Genomic DNA, 19,167 nt, shown 5'->3' on the forward strand with positions numbered 1-19,167 from the left:
GGAGGAGAGGGACGTCATGGAAGGGGACGGGTAGCGGTCGGCGGGATCGCGAACGGCCAGGGGAGAGGAGAACAGCGGTGGCGTCTTGGCCAATTCAGAGAGGGGCGAGGAAGGAACAGTGTCAAAGTCGGGGTTTCGGGCTGCGGTCGCAGTCTGATTCGTCATGGCAGTCGCGACCGGTCGGAATCGCGACGAGGCTTCTCTTCACGAAGGCTCACGTCCTCGCAATCCATTTGGTCGTTGTCGCGCGGTCGCGGCTGTTCGGGTAGGGAATTCATGGTGGTGTCCTGATCGGAGTCAGGGTGGTCGTGGCGGTCGTGGGTCGAGCTGCGTAAAAGAGAAGGAAAGAAGGAGAGAGTGGACCAGGGTAGCGAAATCATGCGGCTCTCTTGCAGTGGGCGGCGGGCGGTCGTTTTGGGGAGCAGACTTTAGATCATGGCGCTTGTGTTCGGAGGAGGAAGAAGAAAGGTAAGCTTTCTGCAAGGTTTAAAGCCTGGGGACGTAAGTTTGTTTTGGGGGTGGCATGAGAGAAGAAGACGGAGGACGGTCCAAGCAGACGGGAGCGGGCAGGAGAATCGAGGTTCAAGGAGCGGGAAGGAATGAGTTGTCGTTGAAGAAAGGGAAATCGGCGGTCCGTCACAGTCTGACGCTTCCTGCCGGAGGGGGCCACGCGCACTGGATTCTCGAGCGGAGGCAAGAGGCCAATGAGGGGGCCCTGCATCAGGGTACATCGCGTGTGGAGGGACCGGACGAGGGTACCGGGAGAGAACCTGGGATGCGGTGAGGGGAAGCCGCCCTCCCCAAGTCTCTGACGGGTCGCGTCATTTACCTGGTCATGTTTACCTACCTGGCTGGCACCTTACGTACCTACCTACCTACCTACCTACCTAGGTAGGATGGCACAGACCGGCCAAAATGCAGCCACCTCTCCACTGAGCCTTCCGCAGTGCTGGGAGCAGCATCGTCTGAGAGCCTTTCAGAAGCACCAGGCCTGAGGCAAGCCATCCAAAGTCCTGCCGAACTTCAGCTCCCTTTGTCCTCCCAGGCTGGAGAGCATTGGCCGAATGAATGCTGTCTCGGCTTGGTGCTGACTCTTGTTCACTTCCTGAGTACGGACTGCGCGCTCAACTCTTCAGCCCTCCGTTGTGAGAAAGCCATGGCAATGGTACCAGACCGTGGTGAGATAGATCCATTTGCTTCGATCGAGGCTCAGTGCTTGCTTTCATTTCGTCAGGTACCTAGACAGGTACCTTACAGGCCGACTGACAGTGCTGTTGTGTCGCGCTGTGTGCGCTATGCTCAGTGCTGTCGCATGCCCAACACGCACGCGTTGCTCGGTTACGAGATTGGGGGGCATGCCTAGGTGCCAGCAGGGCATCGTCCGTGGCAGATGCTCAGCGGGCCACGGGTACGATCTTCGAGAACCTGGGCAGGGGGTAAGTGGGCCTTCCTCTGAGCTTCTGTGTCTCCCGTCCCAGACACCAGGCATGGGCCCGATGAGATCCACGATGTATCTGGACCCACAATTTTCAGTGTCTCCGGCTACGGCATCAGCGGACCTCAATCATGACCAGAAATTCTATGACTTGATGGATTGTGGTCGGTATTACTTGCTCCTATCTGTAGCGGATACAAAGAGCTGAAGGATGCGAACCGAAAGCCCTCGGATTCCTAGCGACCCGTTTCGGCGAATGTTCTCCGGGAACTAATTGACTTTCATAGACACACCAGGATGCTTCGCGCCGAGGACCAGCGCTTGCAACAGGCCTGCAGATGGGCGGGCCTCTTGAAGCCAGAAGAGCCACAAATGACCTGGCCGAACACTTTATTCCCTCTCCGCATGAGTCGTCAACAGGATGCTGAGTATCGCGTCGAGATGATGCTGAGAAATGGTTGAGCCTATCGAAGACGGATTAATTGCTTCCAGGGGACTTGGGCGCATGCTTTGGTGTATTCATACATAAAAAACAACGTAGAGTGACACGCCATGGTACCCAATCCGCCATTCTATTAAGTTTTCACCTTCTCTATAAGTCATCAAATTGGTCCGTATGCACACAGCCACACCCACACGCACTTTTACCCCCCAACTCCATTCGCTACATCCAAAACAAGCTCTCAACCCCTCACAGCTTCCCCGAACGCTTGTCGACGGCATCACGGAGTAGCGAGATGACCTCGGCGGGATCCTTGGCGCCGAACACGGCGCTGCCGGCGACGATGACGTTGGCACCCGCGTCGGCAGCCTGATCGATGGTGCCGGGCCCGAGGCCGCCGTCGACTTCGATGTTGAGATCGGGGTACTTCTCGCGAAGGGCCTGAACCTTCGGCAGTTCCGAGGCCATGAACTTCTGGCCGCCGAAGCCGGGTTCGACCGTCATGATGAGGACCATCTGCGAACACACATGTCAGCTGTCGCACAGAGGATTGCCAGATTCGCGGGATGCTGCAGCACATACATCGGGCCTCTCGTCCTGGTTGGGGTTCTCGAGAATTTCCCACAGGACATCGACCGAGGTTGCGGGCTTCAGGGCGATACCGGCGAGCATGCCCTGCTGATGAATGTACTTGATCAACGCCTTCGGGGACGTCTTGTTGTCGGAGGTCGTCTCGGGGCTCTCGGCGTCGGAGGAGTGGGCGGCCTCGTAGTGGAAGCAGTACAGGTCGCAGCCGGCATTCTTGAACTCCTTCACCCACTTCTTGGGCTCGGCAATCATCATGTGGCAGTCGAAGGTGCCCTTGGCGAATTTCTCCGTCGGCTGCTGGACGTGGCTGCGCACTTTGACGACGACGGGAGGGCCAAAATGTGATGTTTGGGGACAAAGTGACCGTCCTGGATGTCAACGTGGAAGCCAGTCTGCGCCATTCTTGATGGTACGCGAGCACTCATGGCCCAGGTCGGCAAAGTCGGCGGCAAGGATAGAAGGGGCGATGATGGCTTTGGGCGCCATGGTGGATGTTTCGATTCAGGTGGGTAGAGTCTGGTGAATGGTGGTGTTCAGGCGGGGGGGTGAAGCTGTCAAGCACTCAAAAGATGTCAGAACATGGAGATGGATGGCGGGGTTAATGGCATGGTGGGGTTCAATTGACGGCGATGGACGTGTACGGTCCCACTGTCGCCGCAGTAGGAGGTACCGAGATTTATGGGTCCAAATGGATTAAGTCTTGGTCGGCATGCCACCAGCCACGGACACAGTGCATGTGGCTGGTGCCTGAAATAGACTAGATTCCACTGGGGCTGATGGGGCCGCTCACCATTGGTCAGCCCCTGGGCTGTATTTTCCATTGGCCTTGACGGTGTCCGTCAAACGTCGGTCCATTTGTCCTTGTTTGACAGCGGACGACCTATAGATATTGCTGAGCCCTGAGAAGCCCGAAGACCAAGACGACGATTCACCACCTCTCTCTATCAACATCTGCATACTCTCGTATAAAGCTGCTTTGGACAACATCACCGCCAGCTCCCCCTCTCAATCGCAGTAATGCGCCTCAATCGACCGTTCAGCTTAGTCTAGGCATCTCACCACTTGGTAGCCAGCCTCGCGAACCCCCCACCTACCAACCATCCTCTTGATCGAGGCTGAGATGCCTCTCATGCTTGACAACCCCATGGAGACGACCACTCACGACGGAGACCAAGTCATGAACCATGACGCCATATCCGCCGGGGATATTCCCATGAACGGCCCAATGCAGGTTGATGGTCTCGATGTCGATGACCTTTTTGGCGATGGTGTCAACCTCACCCTACCCAATGTACGAGGGCCTAGTCGGCAGCTCGCTCAGCGTGTGGATGAGATGAGAACTCGAGGGTGTGCTCAAGGCATCGCCTGGTCCAAATCGGGAACCATCGCCTACATCTCACCTGATGGCAGATCCGTTCAAGTCAGGTATCTGCGGGCCGATCCCAAGACTGGCGGATGGGGCCTCAGCGAGCCTACTACAGTCGACGCCATCACCGCCAGCCCGTCTACACCAATAGTTCACCTCGCATGGGCCGCTACCAGTAGCAACGAGCTCGCCGTCATCGATGCCGCCGGTCGCGTTGCCATATTAGCCTTCTCCGTCTCCCTCAACCGCCCCTTTCTCACTCGCAAGTGGGATGCCGATCATGTCGACGACCTCCATGCCATCGCCGGCTGCTTCTGGCTGCCCCTCGCGTCTCAGCACAAAAATGTAAGAGCTTCCTCCCTTGAACGCGGGCTATGTGCCTCGACTCTGACCATCTCGCAGTACCACGTCTTCCATGGGCCTGCTGTCAAGGATGCCACTGCTTATCGCTACGAGAGTTCCTTTATTCATGCCTTTGGCCCCTGGCATCCTAATCCTGCCAAAAGCGCCCTCCTGTGCGTCACGACGAGTGGCATGCTTCGCTTGTTCTGGAGCCAGAGTAATAACAAGCTTGAAGAAACCACATTGGAGCTTGACAGCTTCAGCTCTTCAGACGACCTCATCACACATGCATCCCTACACAGCGACAAGAGTAAGCCGTTCCGCGAGACTCTGCCTCTGTATGCCTGCTCACAGACCCTAGATCACATGTATGTCGCCTTGGCGACTGCCTCCCGCCAGCTTCGACTGGTCCGGGTATCAATATCATGGGGCCCCCCACAACCAGATAACAAGCTACCACCCAGCGGACAGCCCCTGAATCCTACCATGACGGCAAAACACCTGGCAATATCCAGCTGGATGCCCAATGGGCAGAGCGGAAACCCCATAGATGCCTCCATGACGCAGATCTCCCATATCGAGTTGTTACCTTCGCAGCTAGACAACACTGGCCACAACTGGGTCCCCATGAACGTTCTCGTTGTTCGATCTTACCTCCCCACAGCTGACAGCCCCTTCCAAGAGATGCAGAGCGTCATAGATCGGTGGGAAGTCGGCCATGAACCATCTCCCGCCCTGCACCCTGCGTTTGAGCAGATGGGCAGCCGCAGAAACAGCAGCGCCGGCGGGAACGACAAGGTACATGTGCACTGCTCTGCATGACTTTTCTCCTCATTCTAACAATGCACAGGATCCCAACAGACTCAAAAGACTGGACCCAGTGTTCATCAACAAAGTCATTGTCGGCATGCAGACCATCCACTTCGGAAAGGCTGTCTGCGTAGCCTTTAGTGATGGCTCCGTTGAGTACCGCGACAGGTTCACAATGCAGGAGACGTACAACGAGTTGAGCCTCGACAGAGTCATGACCCTCAACCAGGTCGGCTTTACCTTTGCTGAGGGCACACCATGTATGTTCTGCCCTTATCATGACGGCGCTGCCTACTGACGCTTCACAGGCCTTCAAGTCGCATTCTCGCCTACCAACTGCTCGGTCGCACAAATTCAAGAGGATGGGCAAGTGAAGTGGAATGGACTACATTATCCGCTGGGTGACATTGGAAACTCCAACCAAGACGGTACGTTACATGGTTGCGTCAATTCTGGATAGCTTTGCTGATTCTTCCCAGCCCAGTACGCTGCAGTCATCGCGGCTCTCACAGTAGCCGCATCAGCTGCAACGTTCTACCAGGTAAACTGCGATGATATTCTAGCGGCAGCAAAACCATACGCCGACAAGAAGAGCAAGTCAATGCATACGTTACTTCTATTGTACGGAGACTGACAATCTGTGTAGCCTTCACACGAGACTGGGTTAACGAGCTTGTCCGGATGCTCAAAGTACCCGTCGACTACTCGGAGGAAGCTCATCACGAAGCCCTCGTGCGTAATAGTTCACTGCAGCTTTGCTTCAGTATCCTTAACCACCTAGGCTTCAACGGAGAGTTCAACCCGCGGTCTTCCAGCGGCAAGTTCGCCTTCCTGTCGCTCAATATCAGAAATGTCGTCATCCTGATCACTATCGCGAGCAACACTCCTACCAACATGCGGGAGAAGCTGAATCCCCTGGACGAACACGAGGTCATCGATGCCCTGTGCGGGTGTGCGCAGTGGTCTGTCGACTTGCTCGCGTATCTTGCCGATTCTCTATTCGCACTTCTCGACGACCCCAAATTCACCGAACTTCTGCAACCACGAAACTATTCAGAGATCTCCAACTACCTCCGCTCCCGAGCTGATCCTTCTCTTCAGCTGCTCCTCTGCTCCGCCACGCGCGGATTTCTCTCCGCCGTCTGTCGTCGGCTGACGCATCTCGACCAAATCTCGCACCGGGCCATTGAGTTTTACGACCGTCGCGCTGCCATGCAGAACGCCACCGACCCCTCGGGCCAGTCCAAGGTCGCCACCATAGCCCTCAACAAGTCCTACCAGAGGATGCAGCACATTATTTCCAACAGCCACATCAAGGTGCAGGACTTTGACCACCTCCTGACCACGCTCACGAGCGACATCCGCTCGACGTACCAGACAGCCTTTGCCGGCCTCGCCGCCCAGGCGCAGCAGAAGAATGAAAGCAACGGCACCGCCAACACCCAGCAGGGCCAGAAGCAGATTGATGCCCAGATCCGCGGCGCCCAAATCATCTCCGAACTCAACCTCCTGCTCGCCGCCCAGCCGCCGGCGCCGTTCCTGACCGTGCTCAAGAAGCTCTTCGGCCAAGACCTGCGCGCCTTCCGCGCCCAGACCGACCCGTCGAAGCTCTTCTTTGCCGACCTCGGGCTGCTCGAGGTGGACGACGTGCCGCGTGTGCTCGGCGCGCGCAGGGCGGCGGCCCGCTACGTCGACGTCTTCCGCCGCGTCGAGATGACCAACAAGGCCGGCCCCAAAGAGGAGACGCCCGAGGAGCAGCTGCAGCAGCGCGGCGGCCGCGGCGGCCCGCTGCAGTGGAGGCGGTGCGTGCGGTGCGCGGCCGTCATGGAAGACGTCTTTGGCTCGCGGCCGGGGTTCACGTTTGTGCTGACGCAGCAGAGGAAGTGTTCTTGTGGTGGGTATTGGGCGCTGCTCCCCAAGGCGTCCATTGCGTGAGCTGTGCTTTTCTCTCTCTTTATATCAAGGCGCCGTTTTGGACAGCTAGAGATATGCGTGCATCCACTGGTCTGGTTTACGACTGGGGGTGCCTGGGAATGAGCCGGAGAGACGACATCAGTTCATCGCATAGAAAGGCCTAATCTTGACATGCAGTTCCCTATACCAATGAGACATGATACACGCACGCCAGTCAAGGTGGGATGCTTTGTTTGATATTGGGGCTGTTGGCACTTCATACGATGTAAGCGCCGGTACGATGTGTGTTTCTGTCTGTTGCTTGCTAGAGTCTTCGCGCCTGTCACGGCGATGTACGACTTGCAATGATACCAATATGTTGTCTCTCGTCCCGGTGCGACTCGTGACACGTACCGTCACTGCATCGTTCATGTCAGTAGTGACAGGACTATTCCTCACGTCGTTGATCTCATGTATGTGACAAAAGTGGACGTAAGATAGGAGGCAGTTCAGAGGTCAAGGCCATGCAGCTGGTTTCATTCAAGTGTGTAGCCTGTAAGAGGGCAGAGTGGCAATGACGCATCGGAGCCAGAACGTCATTGGGTTACAAGTCAAGTCCTTGGCAGACACTCTCAATCATTCTCGGCCACGGACTTTGCCAGCCGTAGATGGATCACTCATAAGACACTGGTAGCACCTTGATTCCCCTTGCTATCACCTGACGGCGTGCTTCCTACATCTACCGAAGGAGGACGCTCGTGATTCCTAATGGCAGATTGAAAGTCTAAGGACACATAATCTGGTCCTGCAAATCTGCGGCGTGTTACTCAAGCCACAAGACCTCAGCCCTGGATGCCAGGTAGGGGATCTCCCGCGTCGGAGATCTGGCATAACGCGATTGGGTATTATTGTGAGCACGCCACACTCCTTACTGAAAAATTGACTTTATGGTGCATTCCCATGTTCCACACCGAGGCTGTGCTCACTCACTTGCCGTGATGGACATGCGTGTCATGCCTATGATAGAACAAAACGCCTCGACGTACCAAGCCAGCAAGATATGCGACAGGCCACTGTATCACTAGGTCTGTTGCATACAAAACCACAAGAGCATCACCATCTAGGAGAGAAACAGTAGGTGGAGGGTAGTGGCAACGCAGCTGCGGTACAAGAACTGCCATGTCGTCAAAGTGACAGGTCGTATGTCTCTTGTGAGAGGCTCCGACCCCCACGCCAGGTCGAAGGCCATGGCTCTCAGGGGCAAGTCGTGGCTCGGAAAGATCGAGTGCCGATCCCGGGTGGAATTGGTGCCAAGGCCATGAACGAAGAGTCAGTATCCCATCCCACGTGCTGCGCAACCCACTATTGGCAGCACAACAGCTAGTCATCAAACACGGCAGAGTTGAGTCTCGCTCTGTTTGCTGCTATAGGCAACCTGTTATGAGACGCTCGCGGACCCTGGGAAACAAAGAAAGCGCGGCGCCCGTAACAGTAGCAGACTATTGACGGGCGTCTTGCCCGTCGGCATACGCTGATCGGAGGGCTTCGGTCAATGGCACGGACGGGCAAGACTATTCTCAGCGGGCGAGACTGAGACAGGCGGAGGCAAGACGGGCAACGGGCCCGGATGCAAGGCCACCAGGCCATCCGCTGCGGGCTGATTCAACAACACGGACAAGGGAAACCAGGTACAGTGGCAGTGGGGATGCCTTTGTCTTGTCCTGTCGTGGAGTCGACGTGGAGCAAGCCTCTTCGTCACAGGCGTCGAGTTGAGGGGCCGCCTCGTTCCAGAGGCATCGCAGGCGCAGGCGATCGAGCATACGACAGGGGAGTGGCTTTTGAACGAGGTAGAGGACCGGGGTTTGCATTGGTGGCAGTGGCCGGCAGCCAACGACGAAGCACTCGTTTTCTTTTTCACGTTGCACGCCGTAGTGGCAAGTGGCGTTGCTGGTGATAGGCGCCATCTTATGATAAGGAAGACGTTTCCGGAGAAGCATTGCGGTCCAATGCTGTTGCGGGATACCGGGGTTATGGTATTCGGAGCAAGGTGCCTGTAGCACCTTGCTCTAGCTTCACGATGAAGGAGACGATTGCTGCACATTCGGGGGCCTTGCGAGCTTGAGAGTGGTCGACACGTGCCGCCGAGGTGTTGCATCGAGCGAAACTGAAAATGGGATGATTCCTGAGAATGCTTTGGTCAGTAGTATGACCACCCAGTGGATGTGGTCGAAAGGATAACGAGCGCGGACCACTCGACCCCTGACCTTACGGGTTTCATGCAAGTGATGGCAAGCCACAGTGCCTGTTCACCTACCGCAACCCAACCAACGCCAGATGGATATCTCGGTCATTAGAGGAGTTGGGTGACGACGGGAGATGAGTGAGTGCGACGGGAGACGGGCTTGACGCGTGGGCGGTTGAGGGGTGTCTAGGCCGAGGGCCTGGCAGCTGTCAAGGGGTATACCAGTGGGTGTTCCTTGTCTTGGGCGTAGAGTCGTCGACTGTCTCAATAGCGTTGCACCAAGGCCACCATGTCAAGGTACATGTACAGAGATACTGTATATGGGGTGAGATGAAGCCAAAGTTGGTGATTCTGATCGACACGAGCCGCCTCGAGCCGTGGCAAAGAAAGCAATGACCAGAGTGTAGAAGGCGGCAGCGGTAGCCGTATGGTTGCTGGTAGACCGGCTAATGCGCTGGGCAACAGCAACGGACGGCACTTTCAGGTAGGGGCACCGAATGGAGCATGGCAGATGGCGGGCAGGTAGGCGCTGTGCACCAAGGAAGGCAAGAGGCCGTTTGAAGAGGCTTAGACGAGCCTGCCATGAGCATGAGGTATCTACCTACAGTACCTCTTGCTACCTACCTACCTACGGAAGGCACCTTGGCCCTGGTTCTGGGGCTACCATGTACAAGAGAAAGACGGAACCCCCACCGCGCCTGCCCGCCAGCTACCCCAGCCAATGACGGACGGACGTGGGGGGCCCTTTCCCTTGTTCTCTGGTGCGAGTGGTGCCTGCCTCCACTATCTCTCTTTATCTCGGGTCCAGACGACAAACGCAAATGCGTTTCCTTACCACCCGCCACGGAGGAACTGCCCTGAGAGGGCCGGACCATCTTATCATGTTGAATGTCGCAATTTTGCCTGGTGCAACAATCACCTCTTCATCGGCTTGAACCCCTGAATCGTCCCAGTGGTTCGGTCTCGTATTATTCACGCCTCTGTATCCAACCAGCTAACTAGCTGCCTTTGACTGCCAGCTGCGCCGCTTGCGGTGGGTGACATCAGCTACTCGGAACAAAGGCACAACTGGTAGCCCCTCCAGCGACTCGCTCGAAGAACTCTTCGTTTCAAGAAACTGAAGAATCTACCGATGACACCCAAATCTAAGGGCCAGTCTGTCTGTTGACAAAGCCAGGAAGAACAAGTGGCAGAACCCAGTCAGTGCGAGAGGAGACCTCCAAAAAGGAAAAGAAACGACGGAAGCGGATACTTATTAGACCATGGCCGTGAGCTTGGCAGCCGCTGGTGTCAACCTTATCTTTCGCGTCGCGTTATCTCGCGCTAATATGAGACCCTGTACGTGTAGGCACCCAGCACCCAGCACCCAGCACCCCGGTGCCCCCATCTCTCTCCGCCTGGTCTTCTGCCAATTGCCTATGATGGTTGTGCACCACTTTACTTGGACCTCCACCATCCACCCACGTCTTTTCGGTAGTCGAGACGAGTCGAGCCAAGTGCAGAGAGAGAGCAGGCGATCAGTCATCGTCGTCTAGATCTACGCGTCAACCACCCTGTCACTCTCCTGAGGGCTTGCAGGACAGGCCGGCGAGGACAGGCACTTCGTCTTTGGTGACCATTGCGAGTGGCCGACGACATGGCTTCTTTTACACGGGCGGTACCTGGCACAGCATCATGGAACATGGGTCTCGCATGGCCAGATAAGCTCTTGTGCGAGCCATTGCGCCAGACGGATAGGAGTACTCACCAGAGAGGTGCGAAGCACTCCCCGCCTTGAAAGGAGAGGGCGAATGGATGTATCGAGGAGTCGAGGTGTCGACCTGGCTGGTTCCATAAAGTGCTTGGACGCCGCCCGCTCTTCCCGAGCTTGCGCCCGCACGTCGACACTTAGCTTCCCCCCTTCGTCGACCCCCGTCGCCCGTCGTTTGTTCTGTCCGACTGCCCCGTCGCCCCGGCCATTTTCGCTCGCAAATCCACAATTGCTCTCCTGCTCCATCGTTTCCTCCTTCATAATTCAACCAACGCCTCGCTGATCCCATCGACGGACGGGCTTCTCAGCTCAGCCCAGCCCAAATCTGCTCTGCGACGACACGGCGCATGCGCACGCGACAGTCATCTCGCCGACAGACTGCAAACGGGTTGCGCGGCATTTCCGGGGTATTGCCTGCTGTGGGGTTGCCAACTGTGCCCTCCCTGCACCATCCGCCAAAACGCTGAACCGCCTGCGCCGCTGGCACTGAATCTCACAGCATTGTATTCTGCTATCGTCAGCAGCCCCAACGCCCACCATGGCGGCCACCGAAATAGACCTCGATGACCTCAACTACGTTCCTAAATACCCGTACAACGGCACCGGAGATTCTGGAGGCGACCCCCTCAAGGATGACCTCAACATCTGGTATGAGTCTGGCGATATCGCCTTTCTCATCATATCCACGGCACTCATCCTGCTCATGATTCCCGGCATCGGCTTCTTCTACTCAGGCCTCGCCCGTCGCAAATCCGCCCTCTCCCTCATCTGGCTCTCTGTCATGTCGGCCGCTGTCACCAGCTTTCAATGGTTCTTTTGGGGCTACTCTCTGACCTTTTCTCATACTGCCGGTCCTTTCATTGGCAACTTTGCCAACTTTGGCTTCAACAACGTGCTGGTTCGCTCTCTACCAGGGCATGTTCTCCGCCGTCACCGTCGCCCTCGCTACTGGCGCTGTCGCCGAGCGCGGCCGCATGCTACCCTGCGTCATCTTCATGTTCATCTGGGCGACCGTCATCTACGACCCCATCGCCTGCTGGACGTGGAACCCTTCGGGTTGGTCCAGCCGCATGGGCGGCCTCGACTTCGCCGGCGGCACCCCGGTCCACATTGCCTCGGGCGCCGCTGCTCTCGCGTACTCCATGATGCTCGGCAAGCGTCGTGGCCACGGCACGCACGAGCTTAACTATCGCCCCCACAACGTCACGCACATTGTCATCGGCACCGTCTTCCTGTGGGTCGGCTGGTTCGGCTTCAACGCGGGATCGGCCTTGTCCGCCAACCTGAGGGCTGTCATGGCGGCCTGCGTGACGAACCTGTCGGCCTGCGTCGGTGGCGTCACGTGGTGTGTGCTCGACTACCGCCTCGAGCGCAAGTGGTCCACGGTCGGCTTCTGTTCCGGCGTCGTCGCCGGTCTCGTCTCCATCACGCCCGGCTCGGGCTACGTGCCGCTCTGGTCGGCGCTCATCTTTGGCTCTTGCGGTGCCGCGTTTGCCAACTACGCCACCAAGCTCAAGTTCCTCCTGCGCGTCGATGACGCTCTCGACATTTTTGCCGTGCATGGCGTTGGCGGCCTCGTGGGCAACATTCTGACGGCCTTCTTCGCGGCCGACTACATTGCGGCACTCGACAACGTCAGCTCGATCGAAGGCGGGTGGATCAACCGTCACTGGATCCAGATTGCGTACCAGGTGGCTGACTCGTTCGCGGGAGGCGCCTACTCGTTTGTGGGCACGTGTATGATCCTTTTCCTCATGAACATGATCCCAGGGCTGCGCCTGCGCGTGGACGAAGACGCGGAGATCCTAGGCATTGACGATGCCGAGATTGGCGAGTTCGCATACGACTACGTCGAGCTGACACGCGAGGTGCTGAACGACGTCGAGAACGAGGCGGCGAGCGGCTACTCGAACGACGGCGGGTACCCGCCTGCGGAGAAGAACAGCATTCCGCTGATGGACGCCAGGGCCTTTGCGGGGTCATCGCAGTACCAGGGCGGCCATTACGGGCCTACCGACTAACGGGCGATGCGCGGTGGCGTAGCCGATCGTGGGCGTCGGAGGGCGTGCTGTGTGCATATAATGATGGGATCGAGAGCTGCGTGTTTGACGGTTTATGATACCTGGGTTCGAGCTTGTATGCTTCCACCACCCACTGCATTTTTCCTATTTCTGTACGATATATAGACAATAGCACCACTGGCTAATCTGACGACAAGTCTTGCTTCGGACGTTTGAAGTTCTCGGACCAATGAAGGTTGATTGTGAGTAAGGGGAGGCGGAATGATGGTCGAGATGCGGTTCATGGTGGATACCTAGGGATAGATGGTAGCCAGTTGCCAGCAGCTGCCCAATGACAGCTGCACCGACTTGCTGCCTAGGTAGGTACCTCAGTTATTCAAAGGGCCGAACAGCCCCACCTCGACCGTGCAGGCAGGCAACCGCTACCATCATGAGCATTCACGTCGACGACGTGAACCTTGGCTATCTATCCGTACAGCCTCGCCTTTCCCGTGACAACAACACCAACACAATGTTTCGCTTGGTCATGTTGATCGACGTTCCTTCCTATGAATCCCCAACATGTCCTCTCGGGAACCGTCACTCGCAGACAAAGAGGTCTTCTTCGCTGAGCTCTGGGCCCTAGGCGCTGACCTCAACAGCGAAGAAGATGCCATCGATGAAGTTGAGGCCGAGCGAGGCCGGCGCTCAAGGTTGGCGCTCCAAGGCAGACCATCGAGAATCACAAAGCCAAATAAGCGCTCTATGCCTCCTGCCTTCTCCGTCTCGAAGTCGCCAGTCTCTGCCTCGCACCCTCGAAGGACGGCCTCATCCCCTCTCCCTGCAAAAGAACCGCCGACCGCCAAGACCATCGAGCGAACGCCTCTTGCCGCGATGAGGAGGCCTGGGAAAGAAGCCGCAGAGGACTCGCCCTCGGTCGTCGAAGAGACGCCTATCCCCGACTCGACACGTGCGCCGTGCCAACCCATCCATCTCCTGCGCACGACGTCCACGCCCAACCCGCCGATGAGGCAGTTGCACCCGCCGCCGCACCGCGACGAGTCGCCGTCCCTCAACGCGACGGTGAAGAAGCGCAAGCGTGACGCCCCTGTCAAGCTCGTGCCCGCGCAGCAGCAGATCTTCAGAGAGCAGCACTTCTTCTTCATCCCCAACGACGACATTGCCCCGGCGAGGCGCATCCGCATCCGCAAGGCGCAGGAGTATGGCGCCTCGTGGACGCGCAGCCTCGACCGAGCCTCGCACGTCATTGTCGACAAGGGCCTCTCGTGGAAGAACATTGAGCCCATCGTGACATCTGCTGGTGGCGCCGGCACGGCCGTTGTCGTGAATGAGACGTATCCCCTCGACTGCATCCAGTTTCGGAGCGTGTTGAACCCGAAGCAAAAACAGTACCTGGTCACGGGATATCCGAGCGAGCAGCTCGTCGAGGCACCAGGTGTGGCAGCCCCCTCTGATGTGTCTGTGCCTGCGGGATCGCCTGCGTCCCTGCAGTTGAAGCCGCCGCCGAACAACCCCAAACGCTTCGGTTACGTGCCGCCGCCCAGTACCTGCTCCCAGAGCGAGCAGTCGGCAGAGGAGGCACAGAACGAGCTGGCTGTGCCGGGGGCACCAGAAACATCCGCGGCCCACGAGGCAGAGATGGAAGACGAGCTCGCAGAACTCATCTCGCAGATGCAGGAATTTAGGGATGTTCCCTCTGACTCTGATGACGACAACGGCGACGGCGATGCCCCCATTGCAGGCTCCTCGGAGCCCCTTTCAGATGCAGAACACTCCGACGGTGAGCCGAGCGGCAAGAAGCAGAGGCCGGTGCGCGCCACCCGACGTAAGCAGATTGCCTGGGAGGAACGCTTTGCCTGCACCAGAGGCGGGCTCAAGGGACGACGACGGCAAGAACCCCAACGCGCGCACCATTGACATGCTGCAGCACATGGCCGACTATTATGGCCGCATCAACGACACGTGGCGACCCATTGCCTACCGCAAGGTCATCCTCGCTCCTCAAGCGGCAGACGCGCAAAATATCGACGGCTGCCGACGCCATCCGTCTGCCCGGTGTCGGTGCGCGCTCGCCGACAAGATGAGGAGATTGTCACGACCGACAGGTTGCGGCGTCTCGAGCACGCCGAGCGCGACCCGGCCGACGAGACGCTGCAGCGGTTCGTGCGCATCTACGGCGTCGGCAACGCGCAGGCAAGCCGCTGGATCGCCCAGGGGCACCGCACTCTCGACGACCTCCGAGCTAGGGCCGTGCTGTCGGCGAACCAGCGCATCGGCATCGACCACTACGACGACCTCAACACACGCATCCCGCGCCGCGAGGTCGAGGCCCTCGCCGCCGTCGTCCGGTCGGCCGCCGCCGCCCTCGACCCCAGCGTCGAGCTCATCGTCGGCGGCAGCTACCGCCGCGGCGCCGCGTCGAGCGGCGACATTGACCTGATCGTCACGCGCGAGGGCACGACCTCGGCGCGCGAGCTGCTCCCGTTTCTGACGCGGCTGACGCGCACGCTCGAGGCGCGCGGGTTTCTCGTTGCGGCCCTGGCCACATCGCGCGACGACGACGCCGGCGGCGGCACAAAGTGGCACGGGTGCTGCGTGCTGCCCGAGCCGGAAGCCGCGCGTCTGCACTTGGGCGAGGGCGTGGGCTCCGAACGAGGCTCAGATCCAGGCGCGCCCTCACCCGCGACGCCGTACCGTCCCGTGTGGCGCCGGATTGACTTTCTCGTCGTGCCGGCGGCCGAGCTCGGGGCCGCGCTGCTGTACTTTACCGGCAACGACATATTCAACCGCAGCATGCGGCTGCTGGCAGCCCGCAAGGGCATGCGGCTCAATCAGCGCGGGCTCTACCGCGACGTCCTGCGGGGGCCGGACCGGGCCAAGGTGACCGACGGGGCGCTGCTCGAGGGGCGGGACGAGAGGCGCATCTTCGCGCTGCTGAACGTGACGTGGCGCGAGCCGCACGAGCGGTGGTGCTGACGGCATGGCGGGACGTGGAAGGAGGCCTTTGACGGGTATTTGCACGCATGACTGGAGACTGGATTCTTTTTTCTTTTTCTTCTTCTTCTTTTTGGGGTGGTTTGGCTGGCTGGCCTGCTGGCCTGGCTCGAACGTGCCGTTGGATCGGAGTGGGCTCGTGCAGGCTCTTACTTGGATAGGCTGGCACTCGGTATGAAGCTGCAAGAATGTTTACAAATTAAAGACATGGATGGCAACATGCCGACGAGTTCATTGCATTGCATTGAAAAGTCATTCGAGGCTGACTGCTCTGCTCGTCAATCTCAAGCTCCACGAGCTGGTGTTCGTCTCGAAGGATTTGCCCCTGTAGTAGCCGCGTGCAGAGCAGAGGAAATCGCACCTCGTTGAACGCCGTCCGGGCATGCAGGAAGGGTTCACTTGATGCTCGATGCTGTATGCTGATACGATGCTTGGCGACGATGCTCGATGGTGCTCGATGCTGACATGGATGCTCGATGGTGCTACGATGCTCGGCAATGATGCTCCCTACGACGCTTGGCGCTCGATTCTCCTTGTTCATGCTAACATCATGTGTTATAATTGGAGTGTACATGGTGCATCAACCCCATCGTTGAATGCATGACCAGCCAAGCAGCACCGAAAGCTGACGAACAGCATAGCGTTGCAGGCCACAGCAAGACCAGCGATGCTCCGGCAGCTGCACACTTCGTCCCGCGTCTGCCACCAGTCGTCCATGGTCCTAACGTCGCATCACAGGCCCGGACTCCTCGAACCCCTGTCTCGCTCTGCCTCGTCCCCCATCATCAGACAAGCACCAGACCTAAAGGACATGGCGGGTGCCCTACCCGTAGCAGGCGTCTCGTGCAGCGACGGGCAGGTCACGAACCGTCGTCTCGGCCGTCAGACGCGCTTCCCCTGCCGCAGCAAATCGCCCACTTTAGGCGGCAGCACCAGCGCCCCGCGGTCGTTCCGGCGGAAGAAGTCGACGAGCGCCACGGCCGTCTTCTCGGGCAGGTCCTCGTGGATAAAGTGGCCGGCCTCGGGGAAGACTTGCAGGGCATACCGCCCCTGCATCTGACCAATAGTCAGCGTCGTATCGAGGCGGTCCGTGCCGGCGAGGAGCAGCAGCTTGCCGCCGCGAGCGGGGAAGAAAGCGGGCCGAGAGCCCGGTGATCCAGCCCTCCCAAAAGGGCTGCGTCGCGGCGAGGTCGGTGCGCCACCGCCACGGGCGAGTCGCGGTCTGCGTTCTGCTGCCTGTGTCTGCCTCTGTGTTGGTGGCAGCGGCGACGCGCTCGACGAGCAGGGCGGGCACCGAAGGTGCGCGCCGACAGGGCGTTGCGGACGGTGCGCGAGCGGACGTGCCACTCAATGGCGGCCTCGATAGAGGTGAAAGCCGGCGGGGCGCGTCGACAGGTAGGCGTGCATGCTCTGCAGGGCGTCCATGGCAGAGCCCTCGACAACGTCGAGGACTGCGTGGCCGAGGAGGCGCGGGGCCAGGTCGGGCGGCGGATCGGCGGCGAGGGAGGTGATGACGGCGCCGCCGAGCGAGTGGCCGACGAGGATCATGGGCGGCAGGGCATCGGCGGGCCAAGCCATGCGGCGGGCCGTCAGGGCGATGACGGCGGCGAGGTCGGCCGTCAAGGTCGGCAGCGAGAGGTCGGGGCGGTCCTGGTCCGGGGTCACGGTGGCGCCGTGGCCGCGGGCGTCGAGGGACAGAACGCCGGCATGGGGCAGAGCGCGGCGGATCTCGGCGGCGACAAGGGCGAAGGAGAGGGCTGACGAGCCGGCGCCGTGGTGGGCTACGAACAGGGGGCCTCCCTGCGGCGAGGGGGACGTCAGGTAGGCATGGTACGTGGTCGTGGTGTCGCGCTCGAGGAACAGCTCGCGCTCAAAGTAGGTCGTCCACGGCACGGGCTCCCAGGAGCGGCCGGGGCGCGAAAGGGCGGCGCCTGGGCGGGCGAAAAGACGCTGACTCGGCGAGGGGATGATCGTGCCCGTAGATGATGCCGACGACGCCGAGGACGAGTCGCCGTCGTCGAGGTGGTCTGGTAGTTCCGAGAGCTCATCTGCGTCGTTGTCGGGTAGCTCGTCAAAGGGTTCTGGGATGGCATCGACCTTGCGCTTAGCCCAGGCCCGCTGGAGGTCACTCATGGAAGAGCCTGGCCGAGATGGCAATGGTCGTTGTGACTGTCGGAGACAAATAGAAGAAGAGAACGAATGTACCGGGGTCAGAACAGTAGCGCAGCTTCAAATCGTCGGGAGCAAGAGCACGGGTGCCTCGACCCATGAAGCAGAAGCAGAAGCAGTATACGAACAAGAAGACGGAGACGTATGCAAAGAAGAAGAAGCAAGAGGAGAAAACATTGGATGATGGTGAGGTTAGCTGTTCATCCTCTGCAAAGAAAAAGAACCGTACGGGGACGAATATCCTGCGATGTTGGTGGCATGACGTTGGAAGCAGCGCCCCACGTCAGGTACCAAGTACCTTCCTTCCTTCCTTCCTCCTTCCTTGCCGCTGCCTGACGTGGGAAGGGAAGGTGCATGCATACGTAAGCAGCACGCACCTCCCTGCCATCGCTTTCGACGACACATGCGGCAACAGCCCGACTCGACACGCGGCAACAGCCCGGCCCGACACGCGGCACCAGCCCGACGCGACATGGCTCACTGTGCACAGCAGCATCACTTTCATGACCGTTCATTCATCCCTACTGCATGGTATCCACGAAGGGAATGGTATCTACAGCTGCGTACCTTGGCGAAGAAACACTCGAAAATCAAACTCGAGAGAAGAAAAGATAAAAACGAGAGAAAAGAAAACAGGATGGCGCCATGCCGGCCAAAGCCAAACGAGCACAATGCGCAGATATGTAGAAGCCCTAAAGGAGTGTAGGATGGTGCCGAGGAGGTGTGGGGGCTGGGCCAGAAGCCGTGCGACGACGTGTGGGCATCTCTCTTGTTTGCAGGTGAAAATAAAGGCAAGTCGTATTCCCCCAACTCCTAGAGCACCGACGCCTAGAGCACGAGAAGAGGCGTGCCGAGCTCCACCCCTTGTCGTCGCCGCCTCCGATTATGCAGTGGTGCTGTTTGGCATGTCATCCTCCTCATGCTATACGTGGTTCAAAACCCCCGGTAGCCGGCCCCTTGACCGTACCCTCCCCTGACCGTACACCTGGTTGTGATAGAACTGTCTCCTTCGGTTCTCGCTCCATGTCCAGCATCGCTGTTGCAGTTTTTCGGCCTGCCTCTTGCGGGCCGCCCTATGACGTGAGTCTTCTCTGTTTTTTGTTTTTTTTTTTTTA

General features: G+C 58.8%; 6 protein-coding genes across 6 annotated transcripts; 3 read left to right on the forward strand and 3 right to left on the reverse strand.

Annotated features, from left to right (window-relative positions):
* Window positions 1–2,126: 2,126 nt before the first annotated feature.
* VDBG_04444 (ribulose-phosphate 3-epimerase) lies at window positions 2,127–2,951 on the reverse strand (the record flags this gene model as incomplete). The annotated part of the gene is made up of 3 exons (XM_003004792.1): window positions 2,127–2,393; window positions 2,460–2,772; window positions 2,887–2,951. The coding sequence occupies 3 exons, from the start codon at window positions 2,949–2,951 to the stop codon at window positions 2,127–2,129; spliced, it is 645 nt and encodes a 214-aa protein (XP_003004838.1).
* Window positions 2,952–3,585: 634 nt separating this feature from the next.
* VDBG_04445 (mediator of RNA polymerase II transcription subunit 16) lies at window positions 3,586–6,918 on the forward strand (the record flags this gene model as incomplete). Its single annotated transcript, XM_003004793.1, has 8 exons — window positions 3,586–4,176; window positions 4,234–4,483; window positions 4,535–4,587; window positions 4,645–4,971; window positions 5,024–5,243; window positions 5,292–5,411; window positions 5,468–5,524; window positions 5,630–6,918. The coding sequence occupies 8 exons, from the start codon at window positions 3,586–3,588 to the stop codon at window positions 6,916–6,918; spliced, it is 2,907 nt and encodes a 968-aa protein (XP_003004839.1).
* Window positions 6,919–11,406: 4,488 nt separating this feature from the next.
* VDBG_04446 (ammonium transporter 1) lies at window positions 11,407–12,889 on the forward strand (the record flags this gene model as incomplete). The annotated part of the gene is made up of 2 exons (XM_003004794.1): window positions 11,407–11,766; window positions 11,834–12,889. The coding sequence occupies 2 exons, from the start codon at window positions 11,407–11,409 to the stop codon at window positions 12,887–12,889; spliced, it is 1,416 nt and encodes a 471-aa protein (XP_003004840.1).
* Window positions 12,890–13,450: 561 nt separating this feature from the next.
* Window positions 13,451–15,865, forward strand: VDBG_04447 (DNA polymerase lambda; the record flags this gene model as incomplete). The annotated part of the gene is made up of 2 exons (XM_003004795.1): window positions 13,451–14,714; window positions 14,817–15,865. 2 exons carry the CDS (start codon window positions 13,451–13,453, stop codon window positions 15,863–15,865), a joined length of 2,313 nt encoding a protein of 770 aa, XP_003004841.1.
* A 900-nt stretch (window positions 15,866–16,765) lies between these two features.
* VDBG_04448 (protein phosphatase methylesterase) lies at window positions 16,766–16,939 on the reverse strand (the record flags this gene model as incomplete). The annotated part of the gene is made up of 1 exon (XM_003004796.1): window positions 16,766–16,939. One exon carries the CDS (start codon window positions 16,937–16,939, stop codon window positions 16,766–16,768), a length of 174 nt encoding a protein of 57 aa, XP_003004842.1.
* A 291-nt stretch (window positions 16,940–17,230) lies between these two features.
* Window positions 17,231–18,526, reverse strand: VDBG_04449 (protein phosphatase methylesterase; the record flags this gene model as incomplete). Its single annotated transcript, XM_003004797.1, has 2 exons — window positions 17,231–18,024; window positions 18,430–18,526. The coding sequence occupies 2 exons, from the start codon at window positions 18,524–18,526 to the stop codon at window positions 17,231–17,233; spliced, it is 891 nt and encodes a 296-aa protein (XP_003004843.1).
* Window positions 18,527–19,167: the final 641 nt, after the last annotated feature.

The sequence above is a fragment of the Verticillium alfalfae genome, genomic scaffold, assembly GCF_000150825.1.
Source record: "Verticillium alfalfae VaMs.102 supercont1.5 genomic scaffold, whole genome shotgun sequence".
NCBI lineage: Eukaryota > Fungi > Ascomycota > Sordariomycetes > Glomerellales > Plectosphaerellaceae > Verticillium > Verticillium alfalfae.